Source organism: Entelurus aequoreus, linkage group LG07, assembly GCF_033978785.1.
Source record: "Entelurus aequoreus isolate RoL-2023_Sb linkage group LG07, RoL_Eaeq_v1.1, whole genome shotgun sequence".
NCBI classification, from domain to species: Eukaryota; Metazoa; Chordata; class Actinopteri; order Syngnathiformes; family Syngnathidae; genus Entelurus; species Entelurus aequoreus.
In genome coordinates this window covers 33,465,647-33,484,789 of record NC_084737.1, presented here as the reverse complement: position 1 = coordinate 33,484,789, position 19,143 = coordinate 33,465,647, and the positions used below count along the sequence as shown (strand labels likewise).

Sequence of the window (19,143 nt, the reverse complement as noted above, 5' to 3'; positions counted from 1 at the left end):
TAGCTGTGATGTGGCTATTTTGCAGGGTATTTGTGTAAAAGAGGCTTGTGTGGAGAGTGGATTTAAATAGCATTGGACAATACAATTATTTGAAGGACAAAAACTAATGTGTATAATCGTACCACTGTGGAGAAGAAGGCAAAGAACCCAAACAATCAACTTGTAGCTTTCAACAGCACACAGTATGTGACATTTATTATCATTTAATGTCGCAGATTGAAAGGTAAGCTGTCAGTATATTTGTATTAAGTTAATATAACCTTCTTATCTCCTCATTGGAGAATTTACAAGCAAACACAGTGGCTGAACACCAGAGATAAAACACAAGACAATGAGAGTGGGTCCAGAAGGAATATTATTCATAAAGAAGATGAAGTGGTAATACCAGAAAACATTCTGTCAGTGGCTACACTTTGCTCTGAGGCAGAAAATCTCCAATGTTCATCGCTATTACAATAAACTGCCTCCCCTCAACAGCAGCACTGAGTTTGGAGAGATAAACAAAAGCTTGATGTAAATACTCTCAACGGTGAAGATGCTCCTCTTCTCTTTTCTCTTCATGATTAGAATTTCAAACATTCCTTGTTTTGCATCGGGGTGCAGGATTGTCTGCATGCATGTCTGGTGGCCCGTCCAATCCGTGCGTGCATGAGAGTACATCTTCATGTCAAAGACGAGTCCAAGAAGATCTGACCTCTTTATAGAACCCAAAGTGAGTCTAAAATAGACTATTGTCTGCTGTTCTACAGTATTTATGCTCCTGAAAATCCACAAACTCTCCTTTGTAGTGGTTGACAGCAGACCGAGCCAGTACTTGAATAACGCACCATGTTCTCAGCACATCACTGTGGGAAATAAACGCTCACAGGAGCCGGCTGTTTGGGTTGGGACACGGCACTGCTTGCTTTTATCTTGGCTAATAGATTGTCTACTCTGTGGGATTAACCCGGACCAAATCTGTATTTAAGACGAGGGATATTGAAATAATGAGTTACTGCAGCTTAATGTGAAGCAGGAAATATCTAATTAAATCTACCGGTATATCCTTTGTAGCTCCAACAGCCCGCAGGGTCCAGAGTTAAGTTGAGCTGACTGCTGCCAGCAAGGAAGGCTGTGCTCCGATTGGACCAGGCTGATGCCTGCCTACCGCGACACCTACAACAACAACACAAAAAGAGCAATAATTAGGTTTATGATACAGTATAAACATTTGTTTTGATTTCATCCAACTTGCCCGCAACCCTGAAAAGGATTAGGGGTACAAAAATAAATGAATGAATGAAATGGGGCTTTATAGTAGAAGCGCAGGAGTCAAATGCCACAGAGCAGTGACTCCCAGCCACATTAGTGTGCTGTGTGTGATCTTCAGGTGTGCTGTGGGAATTTTTTAAATTTTCCTTAACTAGTCTGAAAATTATTATTCATAGTGGAACCTTGATTTACGAACCTCCTATAATACAAACCACAGCTAGAATAAAAATATGCTTTGTTGTACAAACTTTGTCTAAGTGTACGTAAATTTCATTCACCCATTTTGTACCCGACAGCAGATCCATTGTAGGCAGGCTGATCGCTTTGCACTGCTGTTGTAAGCTACAAATTGCTTCATTGTGTGCTTTTTAAGTGTTTTTTTTTTAGCCTTTTTCTCGCTCAATGTGAGTCCAAATAAAGCAAAGCAAAAGCAATGTGTGGTATGAAACATTCATTATTAAGTATCCACGGTGTTGTCGACACTGCCTATCCCACCCCCCTTCCTTCTGCTGCCCGCAAAGACTATTAACCAACAAGGTGAAGTGGATTTTATTGTTTCATTCCTAATCATTGTAGCAACCTGGCTGTTTAAAGTTAAGGAATTTAGTTTTTTCAAACTGTGAGTGCGCCACAGGGCTAGTGACAATGTGTGCACATGTAAGCAGGGTGGCACAAATTAGAACAGTTCAGCTTGTTGTTGTTTTTCTAGAAAAAAAAGTTAAACCATCACTCCCTTGTTATGATTGTTTGCTATACACTACCATTTTATATTGTGTTCGGAGTGTACACATTTTTACGAAGATATCAACATTTGTCAAGCCTGGATCCCACTATTTAAAGAAGTGGTCCCCAACCACTGGTCCGGGGGCCGGTACCGGGCCGCACAGAAACATTAATTAATTCATAAACTACCGCATTGTCTCCGACTTAATTTTCACCTGTCCCACTAAACACCCCAATAAGCTTGTTAATAGATGTTTATTACAACTCCTTTGTTGTAGTACATGGGACAATGCACATTAATCTAATAAATGTAAACAGATTGTAGCCAAAGGCAAATTTGGCTACAGAGGGGGGGGGATTTGGGGCCCTGGAGGCCGGCCTGCTGCTATAAAGCACTACTACCCGTCCATAACCCCGAAGAGGAATTAAGCGGTGGTGGTGAGGGGCGTTGGATGGAGAATTTTGTTTTAATAAACAAACTTTTCTGTTTACGAACCCTATTCAAGAAACAATTGAGTTCATTATTCGACGTTCCACTGTAGTTACTACAAATAATTCTATCTAGACTGGTGACGTCGAGTGACAGGCAGAACAATGAAAAGCTTTTCCACTAAATGGCAGCTGTGTGTATTAACCCCTTGCCATTGATAGGACAGAATAAATAATGTCACACTTGGTGTTGTGCCATCTGATATTTATCATGTAATTTATGTGCCTTGGCTCAAAAGTTGGGAAACACTATACCTTGGCGGTCGTACGATTTGGAACGCAACCAAAATGTGTGTGTGTGTGTGTGTGTGTGTGTGTGTGTGTGTGGTGGAGGGGTATGACTCAGAAGTGTTTATTGGAAATTAAACCAACATGATGAGTGATGTTGTTTGTGTTGTACTGCACACCTCACAAGTGAGCATTTAAATTATACATATATTTGGATTGTGTGTGATGCTGCCACAGAGGGGCACCAGTACTTGCACAGAAGAGATATACGATGACAACAGAATAAAAAATGAACAGGAGTAGGCTACACGTGACTCTGTCTGCTCTACAGTACAATATTACTAATAATAAAAGAACAACTGCAAGTATAGCAGAAAGTGACCTTATTTTTTGTCTTTGAGGGAATAGTCCGTTTTTGAGAGAACCCTTATCAACATATCGTGACATTGGAGAGTCCACTGTATCATAGGATTAGTTAGGGATAAGTATCGCATCTTTATGTAGAAGCAACTTAAGTGGTACACTTACATTCATCAAGAATTTAAACAGCAATACGGTACAAATGAAAGTTGATGCAATGTCTTGCTATATGAAGAAAAGTGTTTCCGTCAGTGTTGTAGCAGCCCTGGATCACCTACTTCGACGATCTGTAATTCTCTTTTAATGCATTGGCTTGACATTTTTAAGTTTGGACATTCTTGTAATGTAATATGTAATGGCTAAAAATGACTGCCGTGGAACTCCAAAACTATTACCTCCTGCTGTTGTCCCAAAGTAGCAAATTGTGAATAAACTTTAGCAGTTAAATAAAGCATACTTCTTGCTTATGTTTTGCATGTGTACACTTAACACTATTTGTAGCTGACCTGCTGTGCAATCAGTTAACAAAAGCCCAAATCAGCGGAAAATCAAGCTTGCATCAATTACATTTGCCTTTATTCCGTCTATTGTGGGTAAGGTTAGTATGTACCATACTGTAAATTGGCAAGAAAAGTGGCTCTCTTTCAAACAGGGCGTTCATGCTGCATGTGCTCGCCTGCTCCTGTGTCACGCAGAATCAACCCAATCAACCACGATGCAACAGAAAGGCAATTTATGAGAAAGCATGTTTCCAAATGCGGCGCCGCTCCCATTGGCCGTCAGATTTAATTACACGGGTTTTAGTGCACTGCATTAGTTTGCAGCTTTTTCTCGTGTTTGTCCTGTTGGCCCCATCATTCACCAGATTATAGAATTAGGTTTTGTGAGCCCACTTTGAGAGCAAAGAGGGCCGATGTGGCCACTGGGAGCAGTGATCACGCTTTACTCTGTGATCTGTATTCGCTTTCAAAAGAAGAGCTTATGGTGTAATAAGCAGTGCAGATGATTTTGCATAAAAGTAATGTATTACGGAGCTAGGATTTTTCCATTGCACTATGCTCCAGATGGTCTACCATAAACAGATTTAGTGTTGTTTTGCAAGGACAATAACACCTTTTCCTCACCTTGGTGGTCTTTACTTTGTTCCCCGAGATGCATGACCAACCAGTCAGGTCAGGAAGAACTCGGCACTCCTCTCCATCCACGCACGGCTTCATTTTACACCACCACTTCTGACGCACGATTGAGGCTGCGGAAAAGTGATACAAAGATAATATAGGACATTTGAGATGGATGGAAGTAGTGTTGATATTACATTATGGACAATCACTTCATATTCTTTACTGCTCACTAGTGTTACAATATTTGAGTTATTGTGCAGAAATATGGGGAAACAACTACAAATGTGCGCTTCATTCACTAACTAGCGGTGGTACAAAAAAGATCAGTTAGAATAATACATAATGTTGGATATAGAGAACATACTGCTGTTCCCCTAGCATTCAAAAAAGCGGTTATTCATCCTCTACTCAAAAGACCTAACCTCGATCCTGACCTCATGGTAAACTACCGGCCGGTGTCCCACCTTCCGTTTATCTCGAAAATCCTCGAAAAAATTGTCGCACAGCAGCTAAATGAACACTTAGCGTCTAACAATCTCTGTGAACCTTTTCAATCCGGTTTCAGGGCAAATCACTCTACGGAGACAGCAATCGCAAAAATGACTAATGATCTATTGCTAACGATGGATTCTGATGCGTCATCTATGTTGCTGCTTCTTGATCTTAGCGCCGCTTTTGATACTGTTGATCATAATATTTTATTAGAGCGTATCAAAACGCGTATTGGGATGTCAGACTTAGCCTTGTCTTGGTTTAACTCTTATCTTACTGACAGGATGCAGTGTGTCTCCCATAACAATGTGACCTCGGACTATGTTAAGGTAACGTGCGGAGTTCCCCAGGGTTCGGTTCTTGGCCCTGCACTCTTTAGTATTTACATGCTGCCGCTAGGTGACATCATACGCAAATACGGTGTTAGCTTTCACTGTTATGCTGATGACACCCAACTCTACATGCCCCTAAAGCTGACCAACACGCCGGATTGTAGTCAGCTGGAGGCGTGTCTTAATGAAATTAAACAATGGATGTCCGCTAACTTTTTGCAACTCAACGCTAAGAAAACAGAAATGCTGATTATCGGTCCTGCTCAACACCGACATCTATTTAATAATACCATCTTAACATTCGACAACCAAACAATTAAACAAAGCGACTCGGTAAAGAATCTGGGTATTATCTTCGACCCAACTCTCTCGTTTGAGTCACACATTAAGAGTGTTAAGAGTGTTACTAAAACAGCCTTCTTTCATCTCCGTAATATCGCTAAAATTTGTTTCATTTTGTCCACAAACGATGCTGAGATCATTATCCATGCGCTCGTTACATCTCGTCTCGATTACTGTAACGTTTTATTTTCGGGCCTCCCTATGTCTAGCATTAAAAGATTACAGATGGTACAAAATGCGGCTGCTAGACTTTTGACAAAAACAAGAAAGTTTGATCATATTACGCCTATACTGGCTCACCTGCACTGGCTTCCTGTGCACCTAAGATGCGACTTTAAGGTTTTACTACTTACGTATAAAATACTACACGGTCAAGCTCCTGCCTATCTTGCCGATTGTATTGTACCATATGTCCCGGCAAGAAATATGCGTTCAAAGAACTCCGGCTTATTAGTGATTCCCAGAGCCCAAAAAAAGTCTGCGGGCTATAGAGCGTTTTCTATTCGGGCTCCAATACTATGGAATGCTCTCCCGGTAAAAGTTGGAGATGCTACCTCAGTAGAAGCATTTAAGTCTCATCTTAAAACTCATTTGTATACTCTAGCCTTCAAATAGACTCCCTTTTTAGACCAGTTGATCTGCCGTTTCTTTTCTTTTGTTTTCTACTCTGCTCCCAACCCGGGGTGGATCGCTAGCCTGTTCATCGGATGGGGACATCTCTACGCTGCAGACCCTTCTCCACTCGGGATGGTTCCTGCTGGCCCATGGACTGGACTTTCGCTGATGTGTTGGACTTTCACAATATTATGTCAGACCCACTCGACATCCATTGCTTTCGGTCTCCCCTAGAGGGGTGGGGGGGGTGGGGGGGGGGGGTGGGGGGGGGGGGGTTACCCACATATGCGGTCCTCTCCAAGGTTTCTCATAGTCATTCACATTGACGTCCCAGGTGAGTTTTCCTTGCCCGTATGTGGGCTCTGTACCGAGGATGTCGTTGTGGCTTGTACAGCCCTTTGAGACACTTGTGATTTAGGGCTATATAAATAAACATTGATTGATTGATTGATTGATTGATTGATACAAACCCTTTCTTTATTGATTCAAAAATATTGAAATTCAAAAATTTGGTGCATATGCAAACAGCTAAAATGATGTACAAAGCAAACTATAACCTGCTACGCAAGAATGTGCAACAATTCTTCTCAACAAAAGAGGAGAAATATAACCTTAGAAGAGAATGTAATTTTAAATCCTTTGTATGCTTGTACAACACTTAAAACCTTCAGCATATCTGTATGTGGAATTAAATTATGGAATGGATTAACCAAAGAAATCAAACAAAGCACCAATATGATTCAGTTTAAGAGACTTTTTCAAACTACAAGCTTTCACAAAGTACACAGAACAATGATTAACTAATAAAAAAAATGCTTTTTAGATAAAGATTATTTACTTACTATGGTATATTATTTATTTATTATTTATTCACTGTTTTGTTACAGAGAACAAGGAAATGGGATAAAATGGCTATGGTACGAAAAGGGGTAGGATTAAATAAGATCAGCTTCTTCCTACTCCTTTTCGGACGTGCTGTAATGAAACAACTGGAAATATGTGATGCACTACATTGTATCGTATGCATGTTCGAAATAAACTGAAACTGAACTGAACTGAATGATGTGTGGTAAAAATAAATTTGCAAATGCATATCTCGAGCTGTGCGTCTGTAATCCACTTCACGTGTCTGTGTACTAATGTGTGTGTCTGTATTTCAATGTGTGTGTGAGTAATCAGAGCTGCCTGTGCATGTTTTTGATTGTCTGTCCGTATTATTATTTGTGTGTGTCCGTATTTCCATGTGTGTGTAAAAATGTGTGTGTCTGTATTCGGATTTGTGTGAAGCAGGTCTTTTTACACGTAACTTTTGCGACAATTCTGCCGTGTACGAGTTTCTTTGGTGAAAGAGTTGTGTGTGCATAATCATATTTGTGACTGCCTGTAATAGAATCTGTGTGCGTACTAAGAGTTGTGGGTGCGTAAAAAAAAAAAGGGTGCGTCTGTAGTCAGATTTGTGTGACTTTTGCGAGTGTTCTGCCGTGTACAAGTCGTCTGTCCATGCAGTGATCCGAACTTCTAAAAAGAATTGTCTGTCATCAACTTCACCTGTCCTTTCTGTATACTAAACACGAGTAGGGGCCTTGCACCCACTCACAGTCATGTTGGCGTTGAAGCAAAGAACAGCGGACTTTCCATCACTTTATGTAAATAAAATTCATATTTTAGCAGTAACTTAGATGTCAAAAGTACTTTGTACTCAAATAGGTCATCAGTAATGACATAACGGCCAAAATGATCTCGTTTCCACCTTCCAGGGGCCGGGGCCCCCTTAGAGATAGGGTGACTATATGTGAGAAGCTCTGTCATTCGGAAGGAGTTAAGAGTAGAGCCGCTTCTCCTCCACATTGTGAGGAGCCAAATGAGGTGATTCGGGCATCTGGTCAGGGTGCCCCTGGAGGCATTCCTAGGGAGGTGTTTAGGGCACGTCCAACCGTTAGGGAGCCACGGAGATGACCATTGGTCTTACAGGCACCCTATCTCTAAGGGAGAGCCCCGCCACCCGACAGAGGAAATGCGATCATTTTGGCCGCTATACGTGATCAAATTACTCATAACTTATTTGATTAGAATATACTTCTGACAACTAAGTTACTGCTAAAATATGAATTTTAATTTACAGCAAGAGATGAAACGTCCATTGTTCTTGGCTTCAACGCCGACTTGTTGTGAGTATAAGGAAAAGAAAGCTCAGATCACTGCACGGACAGTAGAGATGCGCGGATAGGCAATTATTTCATCCGCAACCGCATCACAAAAGTCGTCATCCACCCGAACTAACATTTTATCAAAACCACAACCGCCCGCCACCCACCACCCACCCGTTGTTATATATCTAATATACAGTAGACAATGCAAGGCATTAGTGAGGTTAGAAAGCTTTTGCCTGTTAAAGAAAGGAGACTGATCCAATGCAGCAGAGACATTCAATGCGTGCCATGCATTAATATCTCTTGGCCATGCATTAGAGGCTAAGAGATATTAATGCGTGATAATATTAATGCGTGATGATATTATTTATCATTATTATAATATTTTTGTCATTTCCATTAACAAAGTGTTGACTATTATTGTTATTTTTTTCCCTTTTTTAGTTTGTCGCGTACCACGTTTGCTGCCGGCGTTGCCATCTTTTTTTTTCTTTCTTCTTCTCCTGTTCTGTTGTGTTGTGGTGTGCTGTGTCACGCCAAATTTCTTCACCCTACAAAAACCTCCCCCCCCCCCAGTCGCGTGCCGGTTAAGGACCCCCGGCAACTTTGTGACTTTATTGGACGCAGCCCCGGAAGTAAATGGGGGGGGGGAGGTTTTTGTAGGGGGAAGAAATTTGGCGTGACAGCTGCAGCAGTGCCTGATGAATAATTGCCTGTTTCAAAGAGTGCTGCTCGTTTTTCGTATGTGGGTAACAACATTTAACTATGTATATATATTTCCGAATTGGTTCAACCGCCACCCGCCCGAATCTATTTAAAATCAATTGTTTTCGTCATGCATCCGCCCGACCCGCGGATTATCCGCGGACTACGCGGTTGTGTCCGCAAACCGCGCATCTCTAACGGACAGACAACTCTTACACAACAGTGTCGCAAAAGTCACATGTAAAAAGGTTTCCTGCTTCACACATTTTCAAATTTTTACACACACATCGAAAGACGCACAGACTGATTTTTTTGTTTTGTGTTGTTACTAACAAACAAATCACATTACGGACAGACAACTTAAAACACTGTGAATTGGATTACGGACACACAGAATGAGATGCGCGTTTGTAAATATTTTTGCTACAATACTACAAAACCCAAAACCAATGAAGTTGGCATGTTGTGTAATTCGTAAATAAAAACAGAATACAATGATTTGCAAATCCTTTTCAACTTATATTCATTTGAATAAACTGCAAAGACAAGATATTTAATGTTCGAACTGAGAAATGTGATTTTTTTTTTTTTGGCAAATAATCATTAACTTACAATTTAATGGCAGCAACACATTGCAAAAAAGTTGGCACAGGGGCATAGTTACCACTGTGTTACATGGCCTTTCCTGTTAACAACACTCAGTAAACGTTTGGTAACCGAGGAGACACATTTTTGAAGCTTTTCAGGTGAAATTCTTTCCCATTCTTGCTTGATGTACAGCTTAAGTTGTTCAACAGTCCGGGGTGTCCATTGTGGTATTTTAGGCTTCATAATGCGCCACACATTTTCAATGGGAGACAGGTCTGGACTACTGGCAGGCCAGTCTAGTACCCGCACTCTTTTACTATGAAGCCACGCTGTTGTAACACTTAGCTTGGCATTGTCTTGCTGAAATAAGCAGGGGCGTCCATGATAACGTTGCTTGGATGGCAACATATGTTGCTCCAAAACCTGTATGTACCTTTCAGCATTAATGGCGCCTTCACAGATGTGTAAGTTACCCATGCCTTGGGCACTAATACACCCCCATACCATCACAGATGCTGGCTTTTCAACTTTGTGCCTATAACAGTCCGGATGGTTATTTTCCTCTTTGGTCCTGAGGACACGACGTCAAGCTTGAGCCAGCTTTTTTGAAACATGTTGCAGGCATCAAATTCCATATGAGCTAATATTTGCAAAAAATAATCAAGTTTTCCAGTTTGAACGTTAAGTATTTGGTCTTTGCAGTCTATTCAATTGAATATAGGTTGAAAAGGATTTGCTAATCATTGTATTTTGTTTTTATTTACGATTTACACAACGTGCCAACTTCACTGCTTTTGGAGTTTGTACTTCCATACACAAAAGAAAAAGACACATTGCCAGTGTGTAAGCAAAAAGACACCATGCGAGCGCAAAATGAGTCTGCGCGCGTGCAGAGAGGCCACGCGCACGCAGTGTGATTTATACACGGAAGGATTGTTGGCACGGTTTTGACACCATACACACTTGTATCAATTCATTAAAACCCTAATTTTGGTCAGTAAACACTAGCTTCCCTCGAGAATATGTTGCAGCGCTTCCAGCAAAATAATACAATAGCCCATGTGCGCCACACGCAGCGCAAGAAGAATGTATTCTTCCGCTGACACAGATACATTGGCGAGGGATAACGTCAATTCGAAATTTGCTCCAGAGTTCAGGGTGAGAGACAAACGGTATCTTGATCATTTAGTATGTCTTGCATGTATGGAAAAACTGACAATAAAAATCTTTGACTCATTCGTTTTGCACGTCATTCTGTCTCCAAGGGGAGGGTAGGCTTATCTGTGGGGCGGTATAGCTCGGTTGGTAGAGTGGCCGTGCCAGCAACTTGAGGGTTCCAGGTTCGGTCCCCGCTTCCGCCATCCTAGTCACTGCTGTTGTGTCCTTGGGCAAGACACTTTACCCACCTGCTCCCAGTGCCACCCACACAGGTTTAAAGGCCTACTGAAATGAATTTGTTTTATTTAAACGGGGATAGCAGATTTATTCTATGTGTCATACTTGATCATTTCGCGATATTGCCATATTTTTGCTGAAAGGATTTAGTATAGAACAACGACGATAAAGTTCACAACTTTTGGTCGCTGATAAAAAAAAAGCCTTGCCTGTACCGGAAGTAGCGTGACGTCACAGGAGGAAGGATTCCTCACAATTCCCCTTTGTTTACAATGGAGTGAGAGAGATTCGGACCGAGAAAGCGACAATTACCCCATTAATTTGAGCGAGGATGAAATATTTGTGGATGAGGAACGTTAGAGTGAAGAACTAGAGAGGCAGTGCAGGGTGTATCTTTTTTCGCTCTGACCGTAACTTAGGTACAAGGTCTCATTGGATTCCACACACTCCTTTTTCTATTGTGGATCACGGATTTGTATTTTAAACCACCTCGGATACTATATCCTCTTGAAAATGAGAGTCGAGAACGCGAAATGGACATTCACAGTGACTTTTATCTCCACGACAATACATCGGCGAAGCTCTTTAGCTACTGAGCTGACGTGATAGCATCTGGCTCAAATGCAGATAGAAACAAAATAAATAAATCCCTGACTGGAAGGATAGACAGAAGATCAACAATACTATTAAACCATGGACATGTAACTACACGGTTAATAATTCTCAGCCTGGCAAAGCTTAACAATGCTGTTGCTAACGACGCTGAAGCTAACTTAGCAACTTAGCAACCGGACCTCACAGAGCTATGATAAAAACATTAGCGCTCCACCTACGCCAGCCAGCCCTCATCTGCTCATCAATACCCGTGCTCACCTGCGTTCCAGCGATCGACGGCGCGACGAAGGACTTCACCCGATCACAGCTGTCTGCTATCCAAGTAAGTCCTCTTTGTTGTGTTGCTACAGCCAGCCGCTAATACACCGATCCCACCTACAACTTTCTTCTTTGCAATCTCCATTGTTCATTAAACAAATTGCAAAAGATTCACCAACACAGATGTCCAGAATACTGTGGAAGTGTTCGATGAAAACAGAGCGCAGTTTGTATGTTGACACATTGGGTACGAATACTTCCGTTGCCGTCGTGACGTCACGCGCATACATAGACGTTTCCAACCGGAAGTTTAGCGGAAAATTTAAAATTGCACTTTATAAGTTAACCCGGCCGTATTGGCATGTGTTGCAATGTTAAGATTTCATCATTGATATATAAACTAAATGTAACTTAGATATTGGGTTTCACTTTGTAAAGCGCTTTGAGTCACTAGAGAAAAAGCGCTATACAAATATAATTCACTTCCCTTCATGAACTTCACATCTTAACCTGACTCTCGCCAGATCCTTGTACAAGGATCTGGGCTCGAAGGCATTGCAAACTCCTTCAAGATAGCAAAAAATAATGAACCAATCAGGATCGCCGGGCAGGATTTCATAAATGTGAAGTAGCGCCGAAGCGACTGTTTGATTCAAACAACAATGGCGGCACGCAGCGAGGAGTGACATTGATTTTGCTATTGCAACTGTTTTGAGACATCGATCGTCTACAGAAATTGCTGCGTTGTTTCAGTAAAAGTTCTCTAACTTTTCGCTCTGTCATTATCCAGTATGTCGGCTGTTCTGTTTTGGATTTCCCTGCGTCGCTCTCATCAGCGTCACGGGTTGATTTCGATGTGAGTGGTTGAAGTAGCACGTCATTCAAGATAACGGACAAGTAGTTTATCCAATTTTTTTACAAGGCCCCGCCTTCTGAAATACATCTCCTAATTGAGAAGTCCCAGATCCTTGTGTGGAGCTCAGCGAACTACAAGGATCTGGCGAGAGTCAGGTTAGGCCAGGGGTCGGCAACCTTTACCACTCAAAGAGCCATTTTGGCAAGTTTCACCAATTAAAGAAAGTAATGGGAGCCACAAAAAAAAAATTTAAATTTAAAATGAAAAACACCGCATACAAAGCTTAAACGCTTTGTGCTATGTTAACTAGGGGTCTCCGACACACGCACCGGCACGCACTTTAATGTGGAAATTTGATGTTAGTGCAGCCCGCGAGTTTTGAATGAATGGCGCTTGATAGCGTCATACTTGCCAACCCTCTCATTTTTCCCGGGAGACTCCCGAATATCAGAGCGTGATAACACTGCATTTGGCGCCCTCTATAGTCTGCCCTAACAGTGTACCTGCTCGACCACACGTAGAATGCAATTTCAGCTTGCTCACGTAAGTGACAGTAAGGCGTACTAACTCAGCAGCCACACATCTTACACTGACGGTACCAATACCCAGAATCCCATGCAGCACTAACTCTTCCGCTCAACCAACGCACGGAGGGGGGTTGATGTGTGGGGGGATTTGGTGGTAGCGGGGTGTATAATGTAGACCGGAAGAGTTAGGGCTGCATTGGATTCTGGGTAATGGTTGTGTTGTGTTTATGTTGTGTTACGGTGGGATGTTCTCCAGAAATGTGTTTTTCATTCTTTTTTGGTGTGGGTTCACAGTGTGGCGCATATTTGTAACGTAACAATGTTAAAGTTGTTTGATACGGCTACCGTCAGTGTAAGCTGTGTGGCTGATGACTAAGTATGCTTTGCTGTCTCCTGTGTGTGCAAGTAATAACATGCAACATGTGGCTGGACTGGCACGCTGTATGTAAATGCTATAGAGGACAATTACTGCAGTGCAATTAGGGCACGCCCTTTATTTAGTAATTAGAGTGTAAATAGGATAATTTTTTCCCTGGGAGTAATCTATGAGGGACACTGAGATCCATAAATCTCCTGGGAAAATCGGGGGGGTCGGCATGTATGTAGCTGAGCCGCATCAGAGTGGTCAAGGAGCCGCATGCGGCTCCAGAGCCGCGGGTTGCCGACCCCTGGGTTAGGCTTATCTGGGGGCAGCATGCTAAACAAAAGGAAGTTGAAGTTAAATTAGACATCGGAAAATGCTCAGTGAGAAGTGGAGGAGTCCACATTGGCTGCATGCCGAGTGCAAGCCGCTCAAACGCTGCGACCATCATCAAGGATAAAGATGATCTCTTTGAACATGTGAAAGGATGTTCTACTGTAAAATTAACCGTGATAACTTAACAGCGTAAAGGTCTCGTTATTTAGACCCCCCCCCCCCCTTGTAACACTCCTTCCAGTTTGCATGACAACCACAGATATAAAAGTAAAAACTTGTTCTCTATTTTTATATGAATTTCATTGATTCTTTTATTTCATCTTTTTATTACTGTATGTTAAGTCTTTCGTGTATTCCGTAAGTGTTGATTTAGCTATGATTCAGGTAAAAGTTCTGACCATCACAAAAACTCAGTTTACCTCAGAGTCTAGGAACTTGTTAGTAAGACCACCTTGCTTCTTGTAAGGTATCGATCACCCGCAATATTTGTAATGTTTGTCTGACTGATTTAACAATGTTCCTGTCTTGTAATTTTCAAACTGTGTAGAGTTGCCGCGGAAACTGAATAGTGGGTGGATTTCAGTTGAAAAGTTCTGTAATGGATCGCCAATTCATATAGGCTGTGTGTGTTGTTTATTAGTGCACTACCATATGGCACAAAGGTGTGCCGCGCTAAAGGGAGCGCCAAAACAATGGGCAAGGAATGATTTCTAGTTGGCATTGGTGATCGAAAAAAAAGCTTTTTAAAAAGGCATACGAGTATGTTTTGCCAGTGTATCAAGAGAATGCTTGTAAACATTCAGGTCAGCTAAATACATTACACAGCAAAACCCATTATACCTATTTGAGACGTTGTTTTAAATAATAATAAAAAAATAACGTCAACCAAGGTGCAAACCTCCAACCCAAAATAAACAGATACACTAACCACTTCACCGCCACAATATACAAGACACAATCTGACACATGCAGTGCATCCGGAAAGTATTCACAGCGCTTCACAGGTTTTCATCCAGGATGTCTCTGTGCATTGCTGCATTAATATTTCCCTCTATCTTGACTAATCTCCAAGTTCTTGCCGTTGAAAAACCTCCCCACATCATGATGTTGCCACCACCATGCTTCGCGGTCAGGATGGGGTTAGCCTGGTGCTGAGCGGTGCTTGGTTTCCTCCAAACATGACGCCTGGCAATGGTATTCACGCCAAAGAGTTCAAGCTTTGTCACATCAGACCACAGAATGTTGTTTCTCATGGTCTGAGGGTCTTTCAGGTGAATTTTGGCTAACTTTTTACTAAGAAATGGCTTCCATCTGGCCACTATGCCATACAGGCCTGACTGGTGGATTGCTGCAGAGATGGTTGTAGCTCTGACAGAGTGACCATTTGGTTTTTTGTTACCTCCATGACTAGACTAGGATGAACGCAGCAATGTACAGAGACATCCTGGATGAAAACCAACGCTTCTTATTCAACCTGATGAAGCTTGAGAGATGCTGCAAAGAAGAATGGGCAAAACTGCCCAAAGAGAGGTGTGCCAAGCTTGTGGCATCGTATTCAGACAGACTTCAGGCTGTAATTGCATATTGAGTAAAAGCTGTGAATCCTTATGTACCTGTGATTTTTTTATTGTTTTATTTTAAATAAATTTGCACAAAAAAAACCTTGTCATTATGGTGTATGGCAGGGGTGTCCAAAGTGCGGCCCGGGGGCCATTTGCGGCCCGCAGCTAATTGTTTACCAGCCCGCCACACATTCTGGAAATGTTATTGCAAAAAATAAAAATGAACATTAAAAAAAGTAGAATGAGGTGAAATCTAACAAGAAAAAGTTGCAATGTTGACACAAAGCTGCCATGCAGGCTGTTTTTTTATTTATTTTGTCTTTCTTTCTTTTTCTTTTTTCGCCACTGCTCAGAAAAAAAATAATGACAAAAAATCCATGTTATAATTAATTATTTTCAAAGCTCCAATTAGTTCAAATGTTTCACTTTAAAATGTTTTAGGTGGTAAATATTGCATATATTGTGTAGTTGCCATATAAAAACCAAGTTTTCTTTGACAAAAGAGCATAAAACAAACAAAATAATAGTTCAAACGTAAAATTGACAGATATATCTGAAGTTGATCTCGTAACTTAAGTGATGAAAGTAAAAAAATAATAATAATAATAAAAATGTATCACTTTATGAGTGGGGCACCTTTTGGATCCCAGATATATTTAGTGGTATTTTACTTATCTTTTCACTGTGATGACTCAAAAATATTAAATAATTAAAATCAATGGTGTCCTGCATTATTTATATTTTAGGGCTCTAATTACTAAATACTGCATATTTCAGTTTTACTATAATAAACAAAGTTGTTTTTGACAGAAAAGCCATAAAACCTTTTTTTTTTTTTAAGTTGATATAAAGATTTACTGTAAGCATTAAATAAAAAATAATCATACAAATTAGACTTATTTTTAACATTTTAATAACTGAGACCCTTTATGGTCCCCGGAACCCCTAAAGGTAAAATAAATACAAAAAATCCATATATTTTGTTATGGTTTGAAAATGAAATATATCAAAATGGCCCCCATTTGCTTTAATTTTTCCATTTGCGGCCCTCAGTGGAAAAAGTTTGGACACCCCTGGTGTATGGTGTGTAGAATTTTGAGGACAAACATGAATGTATTCCATTTTGGATTAAGACTTTAACATAAAAAAATGTGGAAAAAGTGAACAGCAAATATTGGATTTTCTCCGGGCGTTGGCCACTAAATGCTCTGCTATTTTTCCAAGTAATAACGTCACTGTGGGAACGGTGTTGGCAGAAGAGGGGAAAAAAGTACCATTCAGTGATTCGTAGAATCTGCCGAAGTATCAGCGCACTTTACTGACAAATATCATAATCATGTCACCCTCAAAAGAGCAGTAGGAGACAGTAGAAGTATGAAATAACCTTCAACGCAAGAGGGCAGCGCCCTTGTTGTCCCTGCTACATGTCCTGGGAAACAAGAACACTTGACCGTCTGAGAGCGCTCTTCAATCTTGTTCTTGTTGCAGCAGCGATGAGCCGCGACCACTTCACAAGTCCCTGTCCTCTCTTTCGATGATCCTTTAAGAGAATTTGGAAGGAAACAAGGTCATTCAGCTTGCAGAGTTAGTGTGTCACTGAAAAAAAAAAAAAAAGATGTCTTCTGCAACAAATGTCTATCTTATCTGGAAAATGCAGTTATTTATGGGACTCCTGCAAATGATTGAACAAATGGGCCAGATTTTTTTTTTTTTCCAAAGCCACAGCACCATCAAGTGGATGAAGGCTTTTAGCACTCATAGTCTGAGGACAACATTGCATTCATGAGAGTACTAATCTCTTAATTGAATGTGCTGCTCAATGTTTAAATATAAATAACAGGATAATGTCCATGAATAGAATTTTCCGCAGAAGTGCATGATTTCACAGAAAAAATAATACAATGGATGTTGCTTTTGATTATGACTCCACAGATGATTCATGCTGAACTGACTTTAAATTGGGGTGCAACCGAGCAGAGAGATAACAGAAACCTTCGCATTCATATTTCATACTCCGATCCGAGGAGACATGGCTGATGCCTGCTTGGCTGGCGACACTCGCAGGGCCCAAAGGTTAAATTCTAATTGAGTGCACTGAAAAAAATATGTATAATAACAGTAGAAGAAAAACAAATAAGTTGTATACAAAAGAGGGATCTAGTGGAGTTGCTGAAGTACTGCACTTATTGACAGGTGGTGTTGGTGCAGAGGGAATTGGAGGCTCAAACTGAATCAGGCAACGACACAGGTGACCAGCTGCCCTAATGAGTTCCCTAGGCGGTGCATTGGTCTGGTTGGGTCTGACACATACATACCCGTTTGTCCCCTGGAGCTTTGGTTGCCAGTGGACCTTTGCTGGCTGCACATGCACACCAAGCATAAGAGGAGGAGACCCCAGTGGATAGTCCTAGTCAAAACAATAGCCAGGGTCATCTTGCCTGCACACAGGGGACAAAAAAAAGGTTGAGGCAAATCTGAAACACAGAGGATTTGAGACAAAGCTCCTACATGCCTCCTGTTGGAGGGAGTGTGACTTCTTGCGTTCACGTCTGATTCACAAGTGCTTCAGGCTGTAAACATGAGGGTGCTCAGCGATAGACTCTGAACACAAGTCGGAGTCAGAATGAGTCAAGCATGATCTGGAATTTCAAATTAGAGCACAACAGTCACATGAAGGAACATTTAACCCATTTAACCCTAATTATTCAAAGTAGTTGGTAAGCTTTTACATTAAAGGCAACAACCTTACTGATCAAATAATCCAGTAATTTGTGAAATAACACAATCAAAATAGGGTCAAGCTACAACAAAACTATCTCACGGAGCTTTTTAAAATAGTAAATATAAAAAAATTCAAGTCTCTTATCTGTACAACACAAGCTATATCAAGGAATTAGAGAAGCAGATTCCTTAAAAAAAAAATAATAAAAAAAAAGACAATAAAAACACTACATAAAAATACACAATTCAAAAATAAAACACAATAAAAACAATATGGTTTTATAGTTGCTTTTCTTCTCCAGACACCTTTTAGAAGAAATATTTACTTACTTCTAGCACTGCTCTTTAGTGGCAACACAAAAGATTTGTCAAGCTCCCATTAGTGTCCTCCAGAACAAGCATAATGCAAATCTTGTTCCAGCAAAGCTTTGTCGCAGGTGACGCTCCAGTTTACAAAGTAAAAAGAAAAAGAAAAAAGAAAAAAAAAAAAAAAAAAGAGTCCAAAAATTCAGAGAAAAGAAGGGCAACGGCAGAGCGCGTGCTGCACTTTCACACATGAGCTCCTCTCCTTTGGGATGAAGCTGGCCCCAGCAAAGCCTGCCAGCCTCATCCCAAGCGGGAAAATGAGAACTTAATCAAGACAGGGGCCATCTGTCTCCTGCACAATGTGCGCCCACTTTCATTAGCGCCTAAGAAGCTTAAAGTGCATCATGGTGTCACAGGGTGGACACTGAGGATGGAATGGAGGGTGAGGAGGTCCAAAACACTGGAACAGGCCCACATCTTTAATAGACATGCAAATACGCTCCAGTTTCATTAACCACAATAAACGTTTGGCTGGAGCAAGTACAATATAAGTATAGTTATTCAGGGGTTTTTAACTATTCTAAACTCGTGCTTAACTTGTACAGTGCTTTTAGTGTGTGTGCCTCCTTTTTAATTATGTTGTGCTTAAATGTATATGAAAAGTAATGCAAGACCCTTTATTACCTACCAAATAGGAAATGTTTAAAAATATTACTTATATCTTATTGTTATATGCTATTATACACAATCAATAAATTGCTGTTCTATCAGAATAGAGTTTCTGGTTAAATCTTTGATGATTTACCGTAA

At 40.9% G+C, this 19,143-nt stretch overlaps 1 protein-coding gene across 3 annotated transcripts; it reads right to left on the bottom strand.

Annotated features, from left to right (window-relative positions):
- Positions 1 to 236: 236 nt before the first annotated feature.
- Positions 237 to 18,426, bottom strand: LOC133653703 (chemokine-like protein TAFA-4). 3 transcript variants are annotated; one of them, XM_062053279.1, is made up of 5 exons: positions 18,358 to 18,426; positions 17,622 to 17,744; positions 16,691 to 16,846; positions 4,176 to 4,300; positions 237 to 1,155 (listed from the first exon to the last, which is right to left on the bottom strand). In XM_062053279.1, the coding sequence occupies exons 2-5, from the start codon at positions 17,737 to 17,739 to the stop codon at positions 1,144 to 1,146; spliced, it is 411 nt and encodes a 136-aa protein (XP_061909263.1). In that variant the 5' UTR covers positions 17,740 to 17,744; positions 18,358 to 18,426; the 3' UTR covers positions 237 to 1,143. The 3 variants fall into 3 exon arrangements, 2 of the variants coding, with proteins under 2 accessions (XP_061909263.1, XP_061909262.1); XR_009826763.1 differs by lacking the exon at positions 18,358 to 18,426 and having other exon boundaries at positions 933 to 957; positions 1,037 to 1,155; positions 17,622 to 18,341; XM_062053278.1 differs by lacking the exon at positions 18,358 to 18,426 and having other exon boundaries at positions 17,622 to 18,341.
- Between the last annotated feature and the right edge of the window lie 717 nt (positions 18,427 to 19,143).